Genomic DNA, 23,661 nt, shown 5'->3' with positions numbered 1-23,661 from the left:
TTTATTTTTTCTTTCTCATAATATTTTTATATATTCAAGAACTTCATTAATTAAAAATAAAGGCATTGTATATATTTATAGCTACACTAAATGACTTTTTACAGTCTAGATCAACAATCGAGTTTAAATTAAATCTACATTTCTTTTTCTTCCAGTGAATATCGAACCGGAAGAGATGGTTAAGGGATATAGATACTCATCCATCTGTGCCAACTTGCGTTGGTAATTAAATTTACATTTCTAATCAATGAAAAACTATACAGTTTTCAGTTTTGCAAAATTGATGTATAGATTTCATGGTTACTGAGATATAAGGCTCTTGTGAGCCATTTAGCGGATAAGTAAAATAAACTTTTCTATTACGAAAAAAAAAAAAAGGTTCTTGTTTCTGTATTTTTGGTTAAGATGTAGCTTCCAAACACTATGTGAACTTCCAAAAATAAAGTATATATCATGTTTTCATGATATTTGATCATTACAACTGATATGATACATAAAATAGAAATAAGTACTCAATTTGTTTCATAATATCTGTTCTAATATTCATATAAAAAGAAAAATTTTAATTAATAATATATTTACTACATTTCTTAGAATTACATTGTTATTATTAGAGTAAATTTGGAAAAAAGAAATCAATGATGCATAAGATATTTTAATATGTTGAAAAATACAAATGGAGATATTACGAAATGGATGAAACATGGAAAGAAAACGACCATGGTGATGATTGTGATGTGCAGATGTGGTTCCCTTCAATTAGGTAATGGTTTTGATTAGGCATATAGATCTCGAAAGTTTGGATAAAATTGAAAGGTGAATGAATGTGCTCTAATTTCCAAATTTGTAATGGAGGTAAGGTGAAAACAAGAAAGATTTGGTACATGCTTTATATTACCCTAACATGGAGACACTCAGCACCTAATCCATTTCTTGGCCTTAAGCCAAGTTTGGTTATTGGGCTAAAGATAACCAATTTAATCAAGGACCTAACACTTATTTTAACTCCATAAAAAGAATATGTAATGTTATAAGAGGAATACTGTAATTTGATCTTTTTTGCTACAACATATAAATTTCAATGTTAGTTTCTACATCCTTTCTCAAATAGGTACAGATGCAATATTTGTGCTTTCTGAAAATCCAAACTCAACTTCTAAACAATGGAACTAACTCCTGTCCAAAAAATAAAACTTAGGTTGGTTTAATAGTTAGTTCACTAGTCTGCTTAAGTGTTGAAAAGTTTCAATCTTGTCTTATGCATATGACAACTCATTGGCAAGTAGCAAAATATTAAATGGAGCTTCAATCCGCAGCGGATTATTCATTGCCCTGTCGGTTTGAGAGATACCGTGGACAACCAAAAAAACTACTAAACAATGGCCCCTATAGAACTGTTGCTGTTGCACAGATCCATATTTGTTCTACCAGAGAGGGCCACAAACTTATCATTAAACCGTAACAAAGGACACTTATCTATCAAGTTTGAACCAAGGTATGCATCTTTGAGGAAGACCGTACTTCTCACACCTTTATTTGTAAGGTAAAATATCCCATGATGCTTTATCAAGCAAAGCAGCAACTTAGACGGCAAACGACACTCGGCCTGAAACGCATCCAGCTGCGCAGATGTCATCCTTTTCTCCATGGTCAAGCTAAGGAGCTCATGAATCACAGCTACAGCACGCTTTCGGGTTTCCGGAGCAGTAGGGTCAAGCCTCCTTGCATTCAAGTAAGGAGAAGGAAAATCCATCCTCTGCCACCTCTCAAGATTCTCAAGGTAACTAACGTTCGGCCTAAAACCAGGAGGGAAATTCATTTTGAAAGCAAAGGGACCCATATAGTTGCCATCTTTTGAAATCCTCACTTTTATCCGAACCCCACTTTGGTTCGCGCTCAGAACTCCTTCCTGTGCCAACCTAAGTGATAATTGGATTAGCTAGCTGATGTGTGCTTAAAATAAATTCTAATCAAACCATTACTATGCGATTTTGGTTAGTTAATTTATGTAGTTGGTGCCGCTAATAATGAAAATGTTATCAAGAGCAAGCATCACAGCTTTCTTTCGAACGAAAAGCAAATTCTTTTCACCTTCAAAATCGATGAAAAGCAATAATGCACAAATGAGCAAGTACCTAGCTTCCCTGGCAGTGACAGCTAATGAGGAGTCCCAATCCTCCAACTCAAGGCAATCCTTCCCAGCAACACGCTTCACTGAAAAAAAATGAGGGTACTTAGGAACCAAAGACTCCCTGAAATCACAGGGCAAGCCCAATTCAGGCCCAACAAACTCGAGAGTCTGCAGGGGTACCCGGCAATCAACAGACAGCATCAGCAACTTCCTAAGATTATTAACCAAGAGGGGCTCCATCAGGGCCTTGGCTTGGGCTTCCTCCTGGGCAACGCTCTGGGCCTTAAGGGTGAGGGACACGGAAGGAGGTGATCCGGAGACACGGAAGATGGTCGGGTACCTTTCAATGAGGGCCATGAAGTCCCATTTGCGGACAAAGCCAACGTTCTTCTCAAGGTCCCGGAGGAGGAGGGACTGGGTCTTGTGGGATTGGATGATGGAGGAGAGCTCAAGAATGAGGGAGGGCTTCTTACGAAGCTCCATCACCCTGTCGAGATCAGAAACCCGGTGGTAGACCTTCTTCTTGGGCCTGCTTCCCCCACTTGATTTCTGCCGAGTATGTAGAAGCCATATGGGGGAACACTGGAAGCGGCCATGGGAGCTTGGGAATGGAGCATGGCGAAGCATCAACAGGATCTGGCCGACTACAAAAAGGTTTGGAGAATTTCCCGAAGCAAGTAAATCAATAAGAATTTCCCCAAGCAAGTTTGTTCTCAACCATCATATCCAAGCATAATATAATAGCAAACTTATAATCAGCACCAACCAACTAGTAACCATCAAGCATTAAAAAGTTGGCCACAAAAAAAAAGGAAAAAAGAAAAAGAGAAGAATAACAATAGGAATTTATGAACAAGTCATGAATTATCATGCTAGTAATAACATGCTAATCTTATGAAAGAATTAACAACACTTTCAAGTTGATAGCGGAGAGAATAAGAAGTTTATAAGTCAGAATAGTACCACCAAGCATAAGAAGACAGCTAGGAGAACCCAATTAAGCTCAAAATTACTAAAAAATAAAAAATGGAAGCAGAAAAAATGGTAGAGGAGTGCACAAAGACAGCAGTGCAAGCTTATATGTGCAGCTAGGGGTGGCCATGGTGTGGTTTTCCCACAAACCAAATCAAAACCCCTGTAAATGGTTTGAAAACCACACTAAAACATTTTCCCAGGTAGCAAACTAGTTTAAAACTGGTTTATAATACAGTGTCCTGGTTAACAAGAACAAAACCGGTTTCAAATTTAAAAATAGTTAAACTCATTTACAAAGAAATACCAATTTTCAGCATATATAAAACTAGTTAAACTGATTTACATAGAAAAATCGGTTTTACACTCTCAGATTAGAGTAAATTTTAGTTTTGTAAGACCAATTTAGACATTTCATATCCTGCCCTACTCGCTTGTTGGCTAACTAGAACTGAATAATTACTAGCACATTTCATAATCAAATTTAGACAATAATTCATAGAGATCTTCATATTCTAAAAAATATTTAATTAGATCATGCCATTTTTTCTATTGTTACTTGTTAATAACCTAAATATATTCAAAATAACCTATTTAAATCCAACACAATATTTGATACATTACCAAACTCTAATCATCACAACTAATTGTGATCAATCAAAACATGCATTATTGAAATACAAAAATACGCGCATCACAATTCACAAAGATGTGCCTGCTTATTTATGATAATGAATGTCATATCACTGTTTTTGCTTCATTCCCAGAAAGATGAATCTATAAGGATCAACAGGATCAGAAATCACTCAAGTGAATAAATTATTTCACAAAAACTTCCTGCATGCTCAACCTTTGGAAACCTAACTATATCTTAAGGTAAAATGCCTCGAAAAGAAGAACTTGAGTGATTAAGTGTGGTTCCTTATCAGCACATTATGATATAGCAACAACACTAGAATGCCACTACATATAGATAATACAAAAAAGATATCACGAAATAGCACAATTATTATCTAAAATTACTTCTAAAACTGCTTTCCGATACTTTTTCTGGTAAAATTCAGAGACTCTTCTATAAAAATGCTTTTCTTTTCTTTTGTGTTTTGGGGGGGGGGGGGGGGGGGGTTAGAAACAAAGAAAAGATCTTCACCATAATGAAATGATGAAGCAAAATGAAATCACAAAGTCAATGTGTCACATTTGAATTCAATCTCAATACACTATGCATATAAAACTATGCACTATTGTCATACAAATAAACAGTCAAGAATATAGTCGTATATATATATATTAGTGCTCAGCTAAGTAGAAGAAAAAACACCTTATCTTGTCTCCTGAAAAATCTGCCAAGTCCCAAGGCCAAATGTGATTGCTCCAAGTAGAACAGCAACCATCTAGATAATTTCCTTCCAGAATAAATAAAACAAAATTAATGAGCTTAAAAGAAGGTTGAATCTTTGTGATCACAAATTCAGCATTGCAAAAAACAATATTGAATGAACAAATAAAGAATCAATAGAAGGCATAAAATAGTACATATCCTAATGTATAAAAAAACTGGACAATACAAAAAACTTTCACCATTATGTATCAATCAACCTAACTATCAACTCATTTCTATTTTCAATGTTGAACAAATCAATTCTAATTATAAGTCAACTTCCACACTTCAATTTGATGCCTAGATTTTCTTATGGAATAAGCAAAACCATGCTAATAGTAACACCATAACTTTATTTGGTCAACATTCCTACTATGATATGCTGAACTTTATTGCCTTAATTTTAACCTATTACACATGGAATATTAATAATTCTTCATAACTGATACTGATTTGAAACTTATTTTAAGCTACTCCTCTTCCTCCATTATCTACTTTGTGAGTTGGTTAGTTCTTAGTCCCTGCCTCTCTTCAAGTCAGGTATCCAAATTGTTTCCTTTCCAAATTTGCAACCCACCATTCCTCCCTTATCAACTTCCTCTCGTGTATCTTGTATTATGAAAATTACACAAAGTGATGCTACATCTTTTTTAACTACTTAAAATAGAAACATTATTACAAGTATGCAAGTACTTAACTGAATACCTGCAGTCACCATAAACATAACACCGTCACAACTAACAAAGATAAAAAAATATACACAGAAATAATACATATTATTGGTACAGTAAAAAGAATATTTTATAGAGTAAATTTTGTAATAGGAAAAGAATAATAAATAGGATCATTTACATAAATAAATTGATTGGAGATCAAATTTACGCAAATGTTCTGAATAGAAAATGGTTACACATCTGTCCTAAACAAATCTATATATATCGAATCAGGCTAATTTGATTTAAGCATTTACACGTAAATCAAATTAACCTATTCAATTTAGCAAGCATCCAAGTAAATCGAATTAACCCAATTCGATTTACTAAAATAGGAGAGAGAAACTTTGGTCCCATCCTAAATCGAACCAGTGAATTTGATTTAAAAAGGGCATAGTTATCATAACTGAACCGGTAATTGATCCAGTTATACGAGTGGGTCACTGGTTCAACCAGTGGATTACTGGTTGAACCAGTTGATCCGGTCACAATTAAATATAAATATAAAATTAGAAAAAATAAGCTTAAATTTATAAATTCAAAAGCATGTCTTCACAAACACACTAATAACAAACAAGATTAAATTCCAAGGTTTTGAGAACCGGACCGGTCATCGAACCGCTTTAGTCACTGATTCACTGATCCAACCGGTCTAACCGTGATTCAACCAAAAAAACCGTTTTAAAATAAAATAATAAATAAATTATAAATAAACATCCTAGAATATAGAAGCAACTTGTGAGTCACTATTGAAAGAAATGCCAATTCAAATAGTACAAAGTGTGAAGATATCAGATAATACCATGATATACTGAAAGAAACCCAATAAACAACACTATAATCGCTATTCCAAGAAGTCCCGAGAGAATGCAAAGCTAAATTAAAACAGTAAATACAGAAAGTAACATTTCAAAGAGAGATAACAAGTATATCAATACTCAATACTCTTAATTGTTATTATCCTATTCCGCAACATATGCAAGCTATCATGTACCAATACTTCGTTTCTACTCAAATATCTGTACCATAGGCGTATCTGCATCATATACTATTAAATTAAACTTCCTAATTGTGACTGTAGTTTTGATAAAATGGCTGTATTTACATATTCCTATTTGTGCAAAACGGAAGGCAAGACTAGCTTAGCTTTAATTCTCTTACAAGAAACTAGTATAACTTGGAAAACAACAATGATAAAGCCATGAAGAGATTCTATTAGTTCCTACTAAACAAAACAATTAGATCAAAACTAAGGGTGAATTTTCAGTATTAAGAAATCAACTGTCTCTTGAATCTCCAATTCAATTATGCCAGTAATCCAAAGAGTTGACTTACTATACAATGAACTAGTGCAGAAATAGAAGGAAAGATGAAGAGGTACCAGAGGGCAGAAAAAGAGTTAGTTTTCTTGTTCCTGCGAGTGTGAGCACGCGCTGACACTGCGGAAATCCGTTTGCTGGTTCAGATTGCCATTTTCCTTCTCAGTTCTGATAAAGAACATTGACAATTGAGAAAGATGATCAACACAACGCAAGTGAAGAGTGAAGAGTGAACATTGACCCATTGAGAAAGATGATCAACACAGCAGAGCAACAAAACACACAACAGCACACCAGAACCCACAGCAGCAGCAGCACAGCCAGAAAATTAATACTACCAACAGCATTCAGCATTTAGCATTCAGCAACAAAAATTATCATTCAGCAACAAACAGCATTTGATTTGATTTCCATTTTTAGCATTCAGCAACAAACATTACAAAACACCAACAAGTAATTCCTAATCACACTAAACCTGAAATCAATAAAGCTACGCAAAAATTTCAATAATTATTTGATTTCCATTTTTAGCAGCAGCAAGAAAATTTCAACAAAAATTTCAGGAATTAAAAAAAGAGCAGCAACGCAAAATCAATTATTTGATTTTCCATTAATCCATTCACAATTTCACATTCAAATATCAGCAAACAGAGCATAAAAGGAAGAGAAGAACCGAAGTGAAAGCAGTGCCACTAACCTTCGACGGAGACACGGACGGCGAGCTGCTCCAACCTCGAACAGAGAAGCCAGGGAGGACGGGGACAGGGGGAAGGAGGACGCCGAGCTACAAGAGAGGGCCTGGGTTACAAGAGAGGGCGCGGAGAAGCAGACAGCACGGACGGCGGCGGCACTGCAGCAGAACCGTTGCAGGGAGAACCTAGGGTTTTGGTATGGTGATTTTAAACTTTGCTTCAGAGTTAGGTTTAGTGATTCACGAATTAGGTGCCGGCGGGGGGGGGGGGGTGATGGGGAAGGGAGGTGAGGGAGTGAGGGCTGAAGGTTGGGTTTTTTTTTTAACCTAAAACGGCGCCGTTTATCAAGAACCGGCTGGTTACCAGTCCGGTCCAACCGACCAGTTCTTGGCCGGTTCAGCAGTTTTCGAGTAAGCAATTATTAGCAATGGACCGTACCCTTTTTGATCGTTGGTTTCTGGTTGAACTGGTTTGATCGGCCAATCCGGTCCAATTTTCAGAACCATGATCAATTCTTAAACATAACTAATGATGTAAAAATAGAAAATAAACTAGTTAACTATCACAAAATACTTACTCAATTTAAATGAAGAGAGCAAAACATAACACAATAAGTAAATCAAGTCCAAGGAGTGATCTCAATCAGCATTTATATCTTTAGCGGACAAATTTGGAACTTGACCAACGTTATCTTCATTTTGATTTGCATCTATATCTTGCATAGCATTGTTATCAACTAATCATACCAAATTAATACTGCCTATGTAAGAATCAACTCAATCAATACTAAGAATCAAATATATTCTTATAGCAACAAATTCATCTCATTGATAATTTTCAACAACACATTCAACTATGATCATTTTCAACAACAAAAAAAAGTAGTTCTAAAGATAATTTATAGCAGCTAAAACAATTAGCTAAGTGATTATTTCAGCAAGACTGTAACAAATTCAAGGTTCAGTGATAATCAGCAACAAATTCAACTTAGAGATGATTTTTATCAACCAAAAAATTAGCCCAATGATATTTTCAGCAACAAATTCAACCTATACAACAACAAATTCAGTAACAAATTCAATAATTCTTAGTTCAGTCATGATTTACAGCAACATTTAGATCAACAACAAGACAAATTAATTTATTTTAGCAATTCAGCAACATCTCAAAATACAGGAAGAAAGAAAGTCTGGAAAAGAGAGAATAGGGGACTCACCAACGGTCCACGATCCACGACGACGACAACAAACAGAAACCAAAAGACGATAAGGGACGACAACCCTATGAGTTGACTTTGGCGCCGGCGACGAGGAGCCCAAGGACGAGACTTGAGTGAGATTGAGAGAGACTCTAGTAGGCTAGGCAGCGAGAGAGAAGATAGAGTTTTGAGTATGAGAACTCAGGGAGAGAGACGTTCTGCGGGTGATAAGGTTTCATATTTTAAAAATAAAAAACATGACCCGGTTCAAGTTGTATAAACCGGCCGAGTCACCAATTCTTTACAAAACTCGACAGGTTGACTCGGGTCTTTCAGGTCATATGCGTGGATGGTCCTAATGAGTGACTCGACCTAATCAGGTGACCGAATTAGTGAGTTTTCGGTCGAATCGGGCGGATCAAGTCTGATTTAATAACAATGATAAAAGGCGAAAGTTAAAGGGTAAATTGAATAGACACGATAAAATCAATACTACTTTTTTTTTATAACGTGGTTATGTTATTTATTTTACAGTACTTTCTTGCATTTATTTATATTTCGATACTAATTCATCTAGTATAACTCTTTCTGTAATTATCTCTTTGTAATCTTTCTTTTCTTGGCGTTAAATTATGTTGTTCATAGAAAGAAATGAGAGTAATTAAACATAAGAGAAAATGACAAATAAGTCTTCAATTTTCTGTGCTGCAAATATTTTTGTCTCTGACTATTTAAAAATATTTTTAAGTTCATGACCCCTTTAAAAGTTAGACATATATATCCTTCTGTTCATATGGGTCTGTCGAACCTAACGAAAAAGTTTGACGTGATTTTTGTTGTGCTTATGTGGCCATTACGAATGCACACGTGGAAGGAGAATTTTTAAAATAGGACAAATTAGTCCATATTCTTCAAAATAATGACATATAAATCCGTCTTCTCCTTTCTTCTTCCTTCGCTCATATACTACCATTTTTATTTTTCTTCCACCCTTTTTTATTGTTTTTTTTTCAAATAATAATAATAAACATTCTTACCAAATAAAAAAACAAAGCAAATAGATAACAACATTGAATCCATTGAATCAAAACAAATCAAAATAGTGATTATAATCCATTCACTATGAACAATCTCTTAAATCTTGAATGATTCATGACATAATAACATCAAATTCAACTAACACAAAACATATTCATTAATTCCAAGAACTAATTAATTAGCTAAAACTTTGTTCAAAGTGCCCCAACAACATTGTTCTCCACAAAATTTGTTCTTAATTTAAAACAAGCTACAACAACATACCACAAAATTAGCAAACCAAACTATAATCTTTCGACTATCTAACAACAACAAATTCAACCAACAAAAAACACATTTATTAATTTCAAGAACTAATTAAGTAGATTAAATTAAAAGAAAAAGAAAACAACAAGGGTTCTTTGAAGAAGGCGAAGAGCGAGAGAGACTTTATGTAGGCCTAACTCCTAAATGAAAGATTCAAATTTTTTCATAAAGGAAGAAGAGAAAAAGAGGAGCATATCAACGTTGGAAGAAAAGGAGCAGATTAACGTAGAAGCCGATGTCGAGACCCGTCATTACTGGAGATATTGCTGATATTGAGAGATCAAATAAAGTGATGCAACAGAAAGTAAACTTGAGAGGCTGAGAGAAGGGATATGAGAGGTTGGGCGAGAGAGATAAGGGAGGCGACAGTGCGAGCTTGAGAGGCTGAGAGAAGAGATCTGAGAGACTAAGTGAGAGAGAAGGGAGGCAACAGTGCAAGCTTGAGAGGCTGAGGGACTGATCTTGACAGCGACGGTCATGTATGTTGTTGCTGGCTTGCATCTTTAAGAGCGAGAGAGAAGGATAGTAACGAGAGTACTAAGCAGGAAAGAGAGATGGAGACTTGAGGTAGTGATGATGATAGGCAACGAGATTTTGAGAGAAAGAGAAAGGCAAATGAGAGGGAGAGGGAGGAAGATCCAAGCATAGAAACTAGAAAGACAGGGAGAAATTCTGAAGAAGATGAATTAATTTATCCTGTTTTAAAAATTCTCCCTCCATGTATATATTTGTAGCGGTCATGTTAGCACAATGAAAACTATATCAGACTTTTTCATTGAATCTGACAGACCGATATAAATAAAAAAATATATATGTCCAGTTTTTACACATTATTTTTTTTTGTGACTAAATAGAAAAGAAAGAAAAAAAAGAGACAAAACGAAATTAATTGGCTAGGGTCATATCTAAATCTATTAGATGTTGAAGCTCACTCCATGGTTGGCTCCAATTCGAGTGAATGTTCGTGACAGAAGCAGCTGCTTTAGCCATACAATCTGCAACACTATTTGCAGTCCTCTGAATTAAAAGAATAGAAACTCTCCAATTCCAATTCATAACCTCCTGTATATGCTTTGCCAAATCCTATTCTGGAATATTCTTACCAAGCATTCTTTGGTTTACCAAGAAAAGAGCTTCTAAACAATCTGTTTCACAAATAACCTCACAAAATCTACTCTCCCAAGCAAGAAGTAAACCTCTCCAAATTGCATACAATTCAGCAAAAAGAACACTGCTCACTTCGACTTTCCCAATGCAACCTTTCAACCAACATCCATCAGGATTGCGAATGATACAACCAAAACCAGCATAGCCAGAAGGAGCAAACCAACTAGCATCATAATTCAATTTAACAGAATGAACTGGAGGTGGAACCCAATGCAAACAAAGTGAAGGAGGAGACAGAGATTGATGCATAGCAAAAATAGTGTGAAACTTCGTTACTGAACTACGAATCAAACTCACCACTTTACTAGCACTCCATGAATCATCTATATTAAATAAGTCATGATTCCTGCTTCTCCAAATCCACCAGATGGTCGAAAAAAAAAAGAAAAACATCTCCACTCCTTGCACCTCTGTAGAGCCAATCATGTAAATTCGAGTTATCTGAATATAGGCCTAAAAGGTTCCAGACCTCCTTGGCACTAGGGCACTCCCGAAGACAATGAAGAATGGATTCAGAACCATTCTGACAACGATGACAGGTGCTAGATAAAGCTAAACCACGACCCAAATGAAACTCTGCCGTAGGAATAACATTATGAAGACTGAGCCAAATCAAGAACTTGTACTTCTCAGGAATATGCAGTCGCCATACCCACAACCAATTATCATGCTCATTCCAGTCAAACTTTCTTTTGGCTAGCCAACTGTACCCACTCCTAGCTGAGTAGAGTCTAGAAGATGCCACACCCCACGACCAACCCGAACTCTCTCCAGCATTCAAATCCGGATTATAAGCATTCAAACGCTGTTTGACATCTTCTGGAATGATAGAGAAAATATCATGGAGATTCCATTGACCATCTTTTCAAACGTCTCTAATAGTTAAATCAGAGTCAGATATATGTACAAAAGGGACATCTTGAGCAATTGGGCCCTCAATACTCCAATTGTCAAACCAAAAAGATTGATCAAGTGACCCAACGCACCAAGAGAAGGCATCCTTAAGAGCACCAAAAGCCTTTGAGATACTCTTCCAAACATGAGAAGCATTGCAAGGGACAGGGCCATCTAAAACTCCCTCATTCCTCAGATACTTCGCCCTCAATAGAGCAACCCAAGACTTGTCCTGACAATGAAAAAGTTGCCACACCAATTTACCAAGTAAATATATATTAACACATGCAGGATCTCTAACACCCAAGCCACCAAATTTTTTTGGAGTGATCACGGTCCTCCAATTAACAAGAGAAAGACCTCTACCATCAACTTGACCCTTCCAAAGGAACTGTCTCATCATAGAAGACAATTTATCGCAAACCCAATTTGAAAAAAAAGATACCTGCATATGATAGACAGGAATGGATGCTACAACAGAATTGATCAGGCAAAGTCTCCCTGCTTTATTTAGAAGCCTTCCTTTCCAATTAGCTAATCTTCCCCTCACCTTTTCAATCACCGAATGAAAAGAAGCCCTACTGGTACGGGAATGATTAAAGTTAACTCCAAGATATCTTCCTAAGTCCAAAGCAAAATGTATTGAAGAAACACTAGTAAAAATATCTCTTCTACGAGCAGTCACATTAGAACAAAAAGCTTTAGACTTTTCAAGATTCACTTTCATGCCAGATGCCTTACAAAAAATGTTAAGAGAATGCATGACCATTTGGACCTGACTCTTTGTAGCCTGACAGAAGAGTAAGAGATCATCTGCAAACATCAAATGAGAAAATTTTGGGCCACCCCTAGTGACAGAAACTGGTTTCCACACACCCTCGACCACCTTATGAGATATATAGCAAGCAAGTCTTTCCATACAAAGCACAAATAAGTAAGGAGACATTAGATCGCCCTGTCTAAGCCCCCTTCTAGGAGCAAAACTATCCAATCTATTCCCATTCCACATAATAGAAAGAGATGATGCATGGACACAATTCATAATCAAATTAACAGTGATGATAGGAAAACCAAAAGCAATGAGAGTACTCTCCAAAAACCTCCAATCCACCCTATCATAAGCTTTTTCAAGATCAATTTTAAAAGCAAGAGTACCTTTCTTGGATTTTGTGTGCTTCATGAAATTCAGAATTTCTTGGGCCACAATAATATTATCAAGAGCACCACGACCCAGAATAAAACCTCCTTGTAAAGCACTAACAATATCTGGAAGAAAAGGCCGAACTCGGTTAGTCAATACTTTGGTGATAATTTTATAAACAACATTACACAAGCTAATAGGCCTGAAATCCTTCATAAAGGTAGGGTTATCAATTTTAGGAATAAGCACAATCAGAGTTTCCATGATGCTAGGATTTAAGAACTCTCCCAAAAAAGCGCTCCGGACAATATTCCAAATCTCAGTGCCTACTATCTCCCAATATTCTTTAAAAAAATAAGCTTGAAAGCCATCTGGACCAGGAGCCTTAAAAGGGCTCATATTGAATACTGCTGACTTGACTTCCGCAAAAGAGACAGGGTCAATTAACCTAGCACAAGCCTCAGTGCTTAGAGTGGGCATCGGAACATCCCCTAAACAATCAACCTCAACCTCTTCTGTTGTACCAAAGAGATTCTTGTAAAAAGAGAGGGCTTCTTCCTGGAGAATATCTGGATCAGTAGACCAAGACCCATCTCTAACATATAATCCATGTACTCTATTATGGTTTATACGCACTAAAGTCTGAAGATGAAAGAATTTAGTGTTTCTATCCCCATACTTGACCCACTGCTCTCTAGATTTCTGGTACCAAAAAAGTTCCTCTTGCAATAAAAGCCTATTGTAATATTCCCTCAGTTCAGCTTCTTTAATTCTCAGAGATAACACATCGGTAACCTCCAAATGCCGTTGAATCTGATCAATCTGATATTTCAGCTTATTTTTTCGCACAAAAATATTTCCAAAAATCTTTGAGTTGAAGTCCAAAGAAGCCTGTTGAACCATCTTAAGCCTTTCAGTAACGCCTCCAAACTCTTGATTCCAAGCCTTACTAATAACATGTTTATAAGAAGGATGTGTTACCCACGCAGCTTGGAACCTAAAAGGACGAGAACCTTTCACTCTGGGGCTACCATGACAACGAACTAAAATAGGACAATGATTAGAATGAAGCCTGCTAAGAATTTCAGAATAACCCTCAGGAAACATTGTCATCCACGCCTCATTAACTAGAGCTCTATCCAACCTTTTAGCCAAGTTCCTGCCAGCCTGAACTACTCTATACCAAGTATATCTCCTACCAGTCACTTTAAGATCAAAGAGCTCACAGTCATCTAGAGTAGTAGCTAATAGACTAGCTCTGTGAGAAGAAAAATAAGCACCTGTACTCTCATCTGGTGCTACAATCTCATTAAAATCACCAACGGCCATCCACGGTCTATTATGGCCTGAATTAATAGAATGCAAATGATCCCAAAGCATACATCTTTTTTCGAATTGAGGACTCTCATATACTGCACTACAAAGCCAAACTAAGTTACTCACACTCACTTTCACTGTGATATATTGGTCAATTTGATCAATAACCACACAAGAAGCATTAGCAATAGAAGATAGAAACCAAATGCCACCCCTGTGTCCTACTGCTTCCTCAATACCAACACAATGAAAACCCAACTTATCCCACAAATTCTTCAAATTATTAAACATTGTATGAGTCTCAAAGAGAAAGAAGAAAGATGGTTTATATATTCTCACCAAATTTTTACAATGCACACGGGCCATCTTGTTAGACGCACCCCCTCACATTCCAGGCTATGATATTGAAACTATCTATAAAAACAGCAAAAAGGGAGCTCCAATAACAAACCCGAGACTCAACATGATGTCCCTATCTTCGACGATCCTGCCTTTAATGGACTCTCAAGTTGCAACCCAATTTTTTCCGTCGAAACTTGCACCATACCCGCCATCGATGCTCCATCCTTATCTACTGGTGAATTCTGAAAAGAGTTTGGGCGAGGACGCTTTCGCACAGTGCCATTTGTTGTCTCACCTTGCTGCTGATGATGAACATTGTGCTGGGTCCCTGAAGAAGCCACACTAACCGGTTTTCCAATATTGATGCCCCTGCTTAATTTTACTTTGGATCCAGTAGCATGTGTTGTACGTTGGTGATTAGGCCTTGTCCAAGTATTGGTAGCCTTGTTAGGAGTCTTCTTTGCTTTTGGTTGGACCTGATGGGTGCTAGGAGAAGGCTTTTGACCCATTTTATACTTTCCTTTCCTAATCACTTCAGTCCAACCTTCCAAATCCTCATGTTGTGCATGGTCTACATGAACAGCATGCAAATCACTCTCCACCAAATCCGGGACAATAATATTTACAGTCTTATCTCCAAGATTCTTGCCAAAATGAAAACTTGCCTTTTTCACATGTACTGAATTTTTTGGATTTGAGCTTTCTGGCTGCTTTGCTACATCGCTGATCACCTTGGCATTAGTTCCTCCTCCTGCATTGCTGTCAGTCTTGCACACCTTCATATCATGACCAAACTTGAGACAGGAGCCACAAATAAGATGAAGACTTTCATATTCAACCTCATATTCAACACCTTCAACAAGAATCTTCTTAGTCACTGACAATCCTAAATCTATCTAAACACAGGCTCGAGCATATCGTCCTCTTTTAGCTAATTTTGTTGCCAAATCAACCTTAACGAGAATGCCAACTGCAGCCGCAACACGGACCATTGCATCTTCTTGGTAGCACCAAATTGGTAATCCAAAAATTCTAATCCACACTAAAGTTGCTCCAAAACAGTTTTCACTTGATCTAAACTCTTGATCCCAAGGCTTCACAGCCACATAATTTCCCTCGATCATCCATGGACCTCCTAAGAGAACCTTTTCTCGCTCCTCAGCCACATCAAACTTCACAGGAAAGTAGTCAAATCCCACGTCCAATAAATCAAAGCCTCCCTTAATCCTCCATACCGTTCGGAGTTTATGAGACAATGCAGTGTAGCTATAATGTTTACCTAGCACCTTAATCACTATAGCATCCTTATAAGGTTCTGCCAAGCAATTCTTAGCTTCTTGGGTAAACGTGACACTCGGTGGCAAGAGATCTCCTTGCTTCCCAGAAACTACCGCAATGTTATCTCCCGATAAAGTTTCAACAAGTGAAAAAGCTTTAGCAATCTTGGAACCCACAACTTTGTCCATGAAAGAAACCTTCAAAAACTTAGAAACCCCTCCCAAAATATGATCCTCCTTTTCCCTGATGCAATCCCTCCCCCGCTCTCCCCTTATCTCTTTCGCCGACATTATCGGCTGCCTCACCGTGTTTCACCCTCAAAGTCTCTTCCCCGCTCACTCCGCTCATCTTCGATTTTCAAAATTGTACAGAGTACGGAGTACGCACTCCCACTAAACCCTAATTTTCTTATAAATTTGGAGTTTTTAGTTTTTACACATTATTTGAATTAGAAAAATTTGTAGAAAAAAAATATAAAAGAAGAAAAATGAATGAAAAAATTAATTTTTCATTGTTTGGATCAGTAAACAAATTAAATAGAAAACAAAAACGTGTATGTGGAGTTCATATAAATTTTTTCTCTTCAAAATTGCGAAAAAAACTAATAGAAAAATACAAACATAGATAAAAGTACAGAGTTATCCTTTGAATTATAATTTATATATAATATATATAAAGACGTTAATTAATTTTATTCTATTATCATTTTTTTATTTTTTCATCTAAATAAAACATATTTTATATATATTTTTATTTTATTTTTTATTCAAACAACACACAACACAAAAAAAATATTATTTTTTTTCTTTCTTCTTATTTTTTATCTTATATGTAAACATTATTAAAGAGGTCATAGATTTATTTATTATTTTCTCTGAATTTAAATCCTCTAAATTTTATATTTTTATTTTAAAAGATAAAATAAAATCTTTTATTATTTAATATTTTTCTTTTATATTTTTTTTAGTTTCACATATAAAATAAATAATAATAAATTATATTTTATTCTTTAAAATAAAATTTAAAAGATTGCTATCCTTTTCTTTAAACCTAATAAAAAAAAGTTAAGAAAAGAAAAGGAAAAAAGGAGGTGAAATTTTTAAAATTTGTCGTATTATAATGGAAGGAACGAAGCGGGGTATGTGGCGTAGTCGTTTATATACATAGCCCCTTGGGGTAGTGTTTGGTGGGTCCCATGACTCTCCCTCCAAAGTCCCATCCAGTTGCTCACTAAACCAGTTTTGTACGATGATCATTCATATTTGACATTTATTTTTATTTTTAATATTAGTATTTTTTTAAAATGTGGAATAATTTAATGTACTAAGTACAAATTGGACCGTTCAATATTTAGGCTGGGTTTGATAAAGCTTTTATTTTTTAAAAGTAGCTTATGAAAGCTGTCTTTTAAAAGATAGCTTTTTAAAAGCTGTAGCACTTGCATTTGGTAAAATCAAATTAAAAATGACTTTTAATAAGTACAAACACCACAATTGTGTTTGGTAAAACAGCTTTTAAAAGTTAAAAAAATTATAATAAACATGTTTATAACAAAAAATAATTTTTTTTTAATTTTTTAAAAATTTATATAATATTTTAAAATAAAATAATGTTAAAATAAAAAATTCATAATAAACATAAATATAATAAATAAATTTTTTTATTTTTTAACTTTAAAATTTTATATAAGTATCATAAAAATTTATTTTATCCTAAACATCATTACTAAAAATACTAAATTAACATATTTAGTATTTATTTTATTATATAAGTATCATAATAATTAACATATTTACTTGATTTATTCTCTGTACTAATATAAATAGATTTATCATTAGTCAATAATAAAATTTGTATGTAATCCAATGTTAGTACTGGGTACGTTCATTACCCACCTATATATATTGGCTCACCTTTATAGATCACAAAAAATAGGACACTTATCTCAAATAAACTACTCTTATAATTATATATCTATATTTACATATGTATATACATGTTGTTATTATAATTTTGACTAATGTTCATGCAAAGAAAATTTTATGATTGATTTTCATAAACCAGATCAACCTTTTTCCGTTTCAAAGAACAGAGAAAAACAAACATAATAGATCTACTGAAAAAATACAAAATTAACGCAAAAAAAAATAACATAAATAGATAGAAGTTCATACATAATATGTGATAGAGATGTATTTATATTGAAATTTGTGAAGATTAGGTTGAAAAATAAAAAATATATGAAGATTGTGTTAGAATTTGTGAAGGTTAGGATGAGAAGTTAGAAATATACGAGAATTTTAATGACAATATAATAGCGGGAAATACGTGCGGGAAAATGAAAAAAATTTGGTAAGCATAAGCCAGCTTTGAAAAGCTCCCTCCTAGGTGCTTTCAAAAGCACTCCTAACTTTTAAAAGCCGTAAGCACAAGGACTTGGGCTTTTTAATTTACCAAACGCAAAATGACGTGCTTGTGCTTTTAAAAAGCACAAGCACCTCTTAAAAAAGCTTTACCAAATCTAGCCTTAAGAGGTACAAAAATCAGATCGTCTGAATTTTAGGTACACAAATTAGACCGTTCGATTTTGTACTCGAACCATCTGATTTGTGTTGAAAAAATTAAAAAAATTTGGAGTACACAAATCGGACTGATTTGTGTTGAAAAAATAAAAAAAAAATTGGAGTACACAAATCAGACAGTCTAATTTGTGTACTCCAAATTTTTTTAATTTTTTCAACACAAATCGGTAGATCCGATTTATGTACTCCAAACTTTTAAAATTTTTTAAATACAAATTCCTTCGATTTATGTACCTCCCATAATTTTAAAAAACACCAAAAAATACTACCTTAAAATATAACACTCATCTTACTTCTATATCTAAATTTTTTTTAGCCTCATATTTGATAATTCACCCTTCTCAATGGACCCACACCCTTCAAGGATGTGTGTCTCCTGCCACGTGTTCTCTTTTTTTTGCATGCTTCTTGCACCATCATTCATCTAGCCATATGCTGTTGGGACCCACCCCTCACAATCCATCTCAGCCGTTGGTTTTACTTCATCATCATCATGGTAGTAGGAAATAATAAGAACAAGAAATAAGAAATTTCGTATTAAATGGTGAAATTCATATTTGTAAATTGTTATTATTAATTGATAGAAGAAAAAAAAAAAAAGACAAAAAATGGTTTATGCGTCATACATTTCAACGGTTCATAAGTCAATTTATTCTGTCCAAAATTGAATATCATATATGAGATTATTTTAAGCAATATATTTAAGTAAAAATCAGCAGAGATGATGAATTGTGTATATTCTTCATGTCTCTAGTGCTTGATAAATTGTGTATATTTAAGTATTAATGTTAAAGTTCATTTAAGTGATAATTTAGAAGTTTGAATATTTAAAGTTTAAAGATTCGTATGCATGTAGTTATTTTCACATAAAGTTAATATTTGAGAATATTATACGATAAATTTGACTAAATTATTATTTAATAATTTTTAATTATTAATTTCATATAAAAATATTTGTACGTAAGTTCTTATCTTCTTTAACCAAATACAACCCGAATATAAGGAATTAGATTTGTTATGGAGATTAGAGATCTTAAAAATGAGTGATTCGAATTAAAAAAATGAATTGAATGAGAGAATATTTTTCCCACCTCAAAGAAAGAACATCTCTTATCTACATACCCTAGTGATATTCTTCATTTCTTCCCTCCATTTGAGAATAGCCTTTAGCCTTTACAACACATGTTCAGAAGGAAGCATCACCAAAAGGGTAAAACCATTTTCTATTAAAAAAAAAAATATTATCATTAAATAAATTGTGTTTGTGCAGCTCCTTTTGTAGGGTTTTGATTTTAATAGAACAGGTACAATGCTACCCAAAAGGAACATATCATAAAGTCAAGTAAAATAAAATAAATAAAAGAGAGCAGCGTGCATTTATGTATTTGGCTTCATATGTTGTCACTAAGAGAGTGGTGGCTATGCATGTGCCACACATACACACAAATTATACCAAACACATTGCCGTGTTGAATACTACTAACTTGTTCCTTTGTATGCTTCCTATTTTTGTTTTTTATTTTTTTATTTTTTATTTCTTAAAGTATCTTCCATCTAGACCAGTTAATAATTAATTCGGGACGATTTGAGTTTTATTTAAGAATTTATCATTGATTAATAAAATTACATTTAAAAGAAAAATTGAAATTAAGGTAGTGTTTGAAAAAGAGATAGAGACTGAGAGACTGAAATTGAAATAAGAATGAAGCCTAATTTAATTTATACAAAAGGTAAAGTTAGAATTAATTAATTGAAATGGAGATATTTTAAGTAAAAAATGTTATTAAAGTTTTAGTCTCTATCTCTAAAAATTTCAGTCTCCTGTGTCTCCACTTTTTGGAGGTATTAAAATACTGAAATTTTGGAAACAAAGATTGAAATTTTAGTACCAGTCTCTAGGCCAACAAACATAATAATGAGTCACAATCTTACAATCTTCGTCCCAGTACCTCAAAACAAACGCTACATAAGAGATTAAGATTGAGAGATAGAGATAGACTGAAACTAAAATAAAGCTTTGTATTGTGTTTAGTGCAAAATGTACTAAACTGCGTATTATGTTTAGTTTAATATAAACATAGAGATTCAGGGGTAAATTTAAAATTTTAATTCGTCTTAAAAAAATTTAATCTTCTGTATTCCCATTTTTTAGAAGTACTAAATGAACTAAAATTTTAGTTTTATTCTCTAGTCACCAAACTTAATAATACTTAATCTCAGTTCTTCAGTTTCATACCAATCTCTAAAAACAAACACCGCGTAAGTTGCTGTATGCGTAATACTAGGGCTGCACATGATTGGATACAGCCTATAATTCTATTCGATCCGCATACTTGTAGATCGGAATCGGGTATATTCGCATAATTAAAAAAAATTGTTTTACGGCCCTTTTTGGCTCTAGAAAATCTATTTTTTCACCTACTTAAGCCTATTTATTCCTAAAATATTATCAATAAAAGTTCTCTTGAATAACAAAAGAAAAATAATAACACAAAATCTAAGTTTAATTATTCTAAGTTAAAGTACAACATAAAAAAATAAAAAACAAGATATCATAAAATTCATAAAATAACATACTAAAATTCATATCACATTATTAGGGTTTACTTTCTTAAACTATGCTATTTATATGAGACGTGTAGATTTGCGAATCGGATCCGCGGATATCACTGCCAAATTCGCAATCCGATCCTACCATAGTGAGGATCGGATCTGATCCAATGACTTTGCAGATCGAATAATATCCATAAAATTTGGATCGGATACGGATAATTACCGCGAATATTATTCAATCCATATGCAGTCATACGTAATACGAAATTCAGATTCTTAATACTTATTTAGATAAGTGAGTTAACTAATTAACCAACTTAAATTGGTTGTATTTTTCTTTTATTATAAACTATTGATAACTGGTATCAAAAGGATTAATTTACTATAAAGATAAAATTCTTATCTTTAAATATATTAGTTATTTTATTCCGATTTGTTTTTGTTTAAAGGGACAGTTAGTATTTGAAAAAGTGAATGCTATGATGCCTTTGAAATTGTGCCTAACTTACCAAAAAAGGTAAATAGATAATATTTAATAAATTTTAAATATTTGACTTTTTACTTTAAACATTTTATTTTTTATCTTTAAAAGCAAGTTAGATAATTTAGGCAACATAGTAAAAGGCACCATAAAATTCACCATTTGAAAAACTTGACCATATGACCTATATTTATCATCGTGTTTTAAAATAATAATGTATGCGTTTAATAATAACAATATTTAATTACAATTACTTGTGACAACAATAAATAAAAAATTGATTAATTGAACCATAATTTTGTTAGATCCTTGATAATAAGATAGCTATTGTAATATAAGTACATGGAAAACTCTTTTTTTTCCCTTAAATTAAAGTAGTTTTTATAATTAAGTTAAACCTATTTAATTTTAATATTTAGAGTTTATGCTATAGTGATCACTTGGCCATATTTAATTATTCAAACGTTATTGTTTCGAAAATATTGCTAAGATAATATATATTTATTTGTAAAGGATATAGCTAAAATATACTATAATAATAAAATATTTTAAAGATTTTTATGTATTTAATAATGTATTAAAAATGTAAAGAAAAAAAAAAAACTTAACTTTTCATAAAGTTTTTGTCAAATATTTTTCATGGTATTTTTTAAATGTGTTATTAATACACATGTTAATAAATCCCAATTAAATATATCATAGATAATAAGTTAGTAGTAATTTTTTTGGGTTGATCTAAACCAAAGTCAATCCCAACGATTTCTTTATATCCAAACATGCCATTTGTTTCTTTTTGGGTGATGAATCCTCCCATCTCTTTTTCTTTATTCGTTTTTTTGTACTTTAATTTAATATCATTTTAATATAGTATAATATAGTACTATAGTAAACTAATAAAATAAAATGAAAAAAGGGGTATGAGCATCGATAACGTGAGGGCCACCATTAAGGGTTTTGGCGTTTTGTGAGTTAGGTCAACAACTAGCTATGAACAGCTTTTAGCAATTTAGCCTCTTGTGCCAATTGGTTCAATCCCCACCAAATGGAAAAAGAATTGAAACGCTCCTCTCATTTTATTTAGGTTTAATGAATGAGATGGTACTTATAATTTTATTAAATTTATTTATAATTAAATTCTTATAAATTTTTTGATTAAGTTTTTGTATTAGTTTTATTTTATAATTAAATTATTTTTAATATAAAAAGTGCTAGAACTAATTAAATATTTTTTGTAAATTTAAAATATTTATAAATTAAAAACTTAATTAGATATTTGACTATATATTTTTTGAAAAAAAAATCGTTAATTTTAATAATTTTGATATAAAAAATAATATAATTATAAAATTAAAATTAATATAAGAATTTAATTAAAAATATAAAAATATAATTATAAATTTAATAAAATTATAAGAATTAACAGAATAATTAAATTTTTTATTTATGGTTTAGGTCCTTTCTCACACACTCTTTAATGTAATTGTCTAGTTAAAGAATTTTTCATTTTTTAAAAATATATTTCCATTTACATTATAAATTAAAATTATAGATTGTAAATTTAAAAAATTAAATTGAACATAATTTTACACTACAGTATTAATTAATGATAGTTAATCAAAAGTTAATTCCATATATATTTAATTATCATAGAAAATCAAGAGTTTATATAAAAAGTAGAAGAATAAATTAAATATATAAAATAAAAAAATCATAACAAATTTTAAATTGTAAAATTATTCATGAAAGTTTTCAAAATTAATTTATTTATTTTAAATTATAATATTAAAATATTTTGATAATTAAATTGAAATCCTTAGTTTTAATAAAGGGGACAAACAGCTTGTAATTCTTTCACTAATAATCACTATAATCATGTGACCAATCCGCGTGCTCCCTTGGATTATCTACACTCTGTTATCCTCATTAGTGTTAGGGTTTTTGTTAATTAACAAATACTCTAAAATTATGTTCAAATAATTTTTAATTTCTAAATCAGTAAATGTTTAAAGTTAACTTTTCAAATTTATGCATTTAATTAATTATTGTCAAATTTTTGTCTTCACATAATTTGATTTGATGAAGATTTATATCCAGTTGTTTTTACGTAAAATTTATATTTAAAAATTATTAGATAATTTAATAAATTTAATTAAATT

The 23,661-nt window shown here is 32.8% G+C and overlaps 1 protein-coding gene across 3 annotated transcripts; it reads right to left on the bottom strand.

Moving 5' to 3' along the window:
* Positions 1-1,043: 1,043 nt before the first annotated feature.
* LOC112728474 (protein WHAT'S THIS FACTOR 1 homolog, chloroplastic) lies at positions 1,044-7,451 on the bottom strand. Of its 3 annotated transcripts, XM_025778611.3 has the most exons (5): positions 7,214-7,451; positions 6,579-6,684; positions 4,425-4,509; positions 2,136-2,775; positions 1,044-1,919 (listed from the first exon to the last, which is right to left on the bottom strand). In XM_025778611.3, exons 4-5 carry the CDS (start codon positions 2,756-2,758, stop codon positions 1,373-1,375), a joined length of 1,170 nt encoding a protein of 389 aa, XP_025634396.1. In that variant the 5' UTR covers positions 2,759-2,775; positions 4,425-4,509; positions 6,579-6,684; positions 7,214-7,451; the 3' UTR covers positions 1,044-1,372. The 3 variants fall into 3 exon arrangements, with proteins under 3 accessions (XP_025634396.1, XP_072065950.1, XP_025634395.1); XM_072209849.1 differs by lacking the exons at positions 6,579-6,684; positions 7,214-7,451 and having other exon boundaries at positions 4,425-4,581; XM_025778610.3 differs by lacking the exons at positions 4,425-4,509; positions 6,579-6,684; positions 7,214-7,451 and adding an exon at positions 3,095-3,400.
* Between the last annotated feature and the right edge of the window lie 16,210 nt (positions 7,452-23,661).

This window comes from Arachis hypogaea, chromosome 12, assembly GCF_003086295.3.
Source record: "Arachis hypogaea cultivar Tifrunner chromosome 12, arahy.Tifrunner.gnm2.J5K5, whole genome shotgun sequence".
NCBI lineage: Eukaryota > Viridiplantae > Streptophyta > Magnoliopsida > Fabales > Fabaceae > Arachis > Arachis hypogaea.
This window is presented reverse-complemented; position numbering and strand designations above follow the sequence as displayed.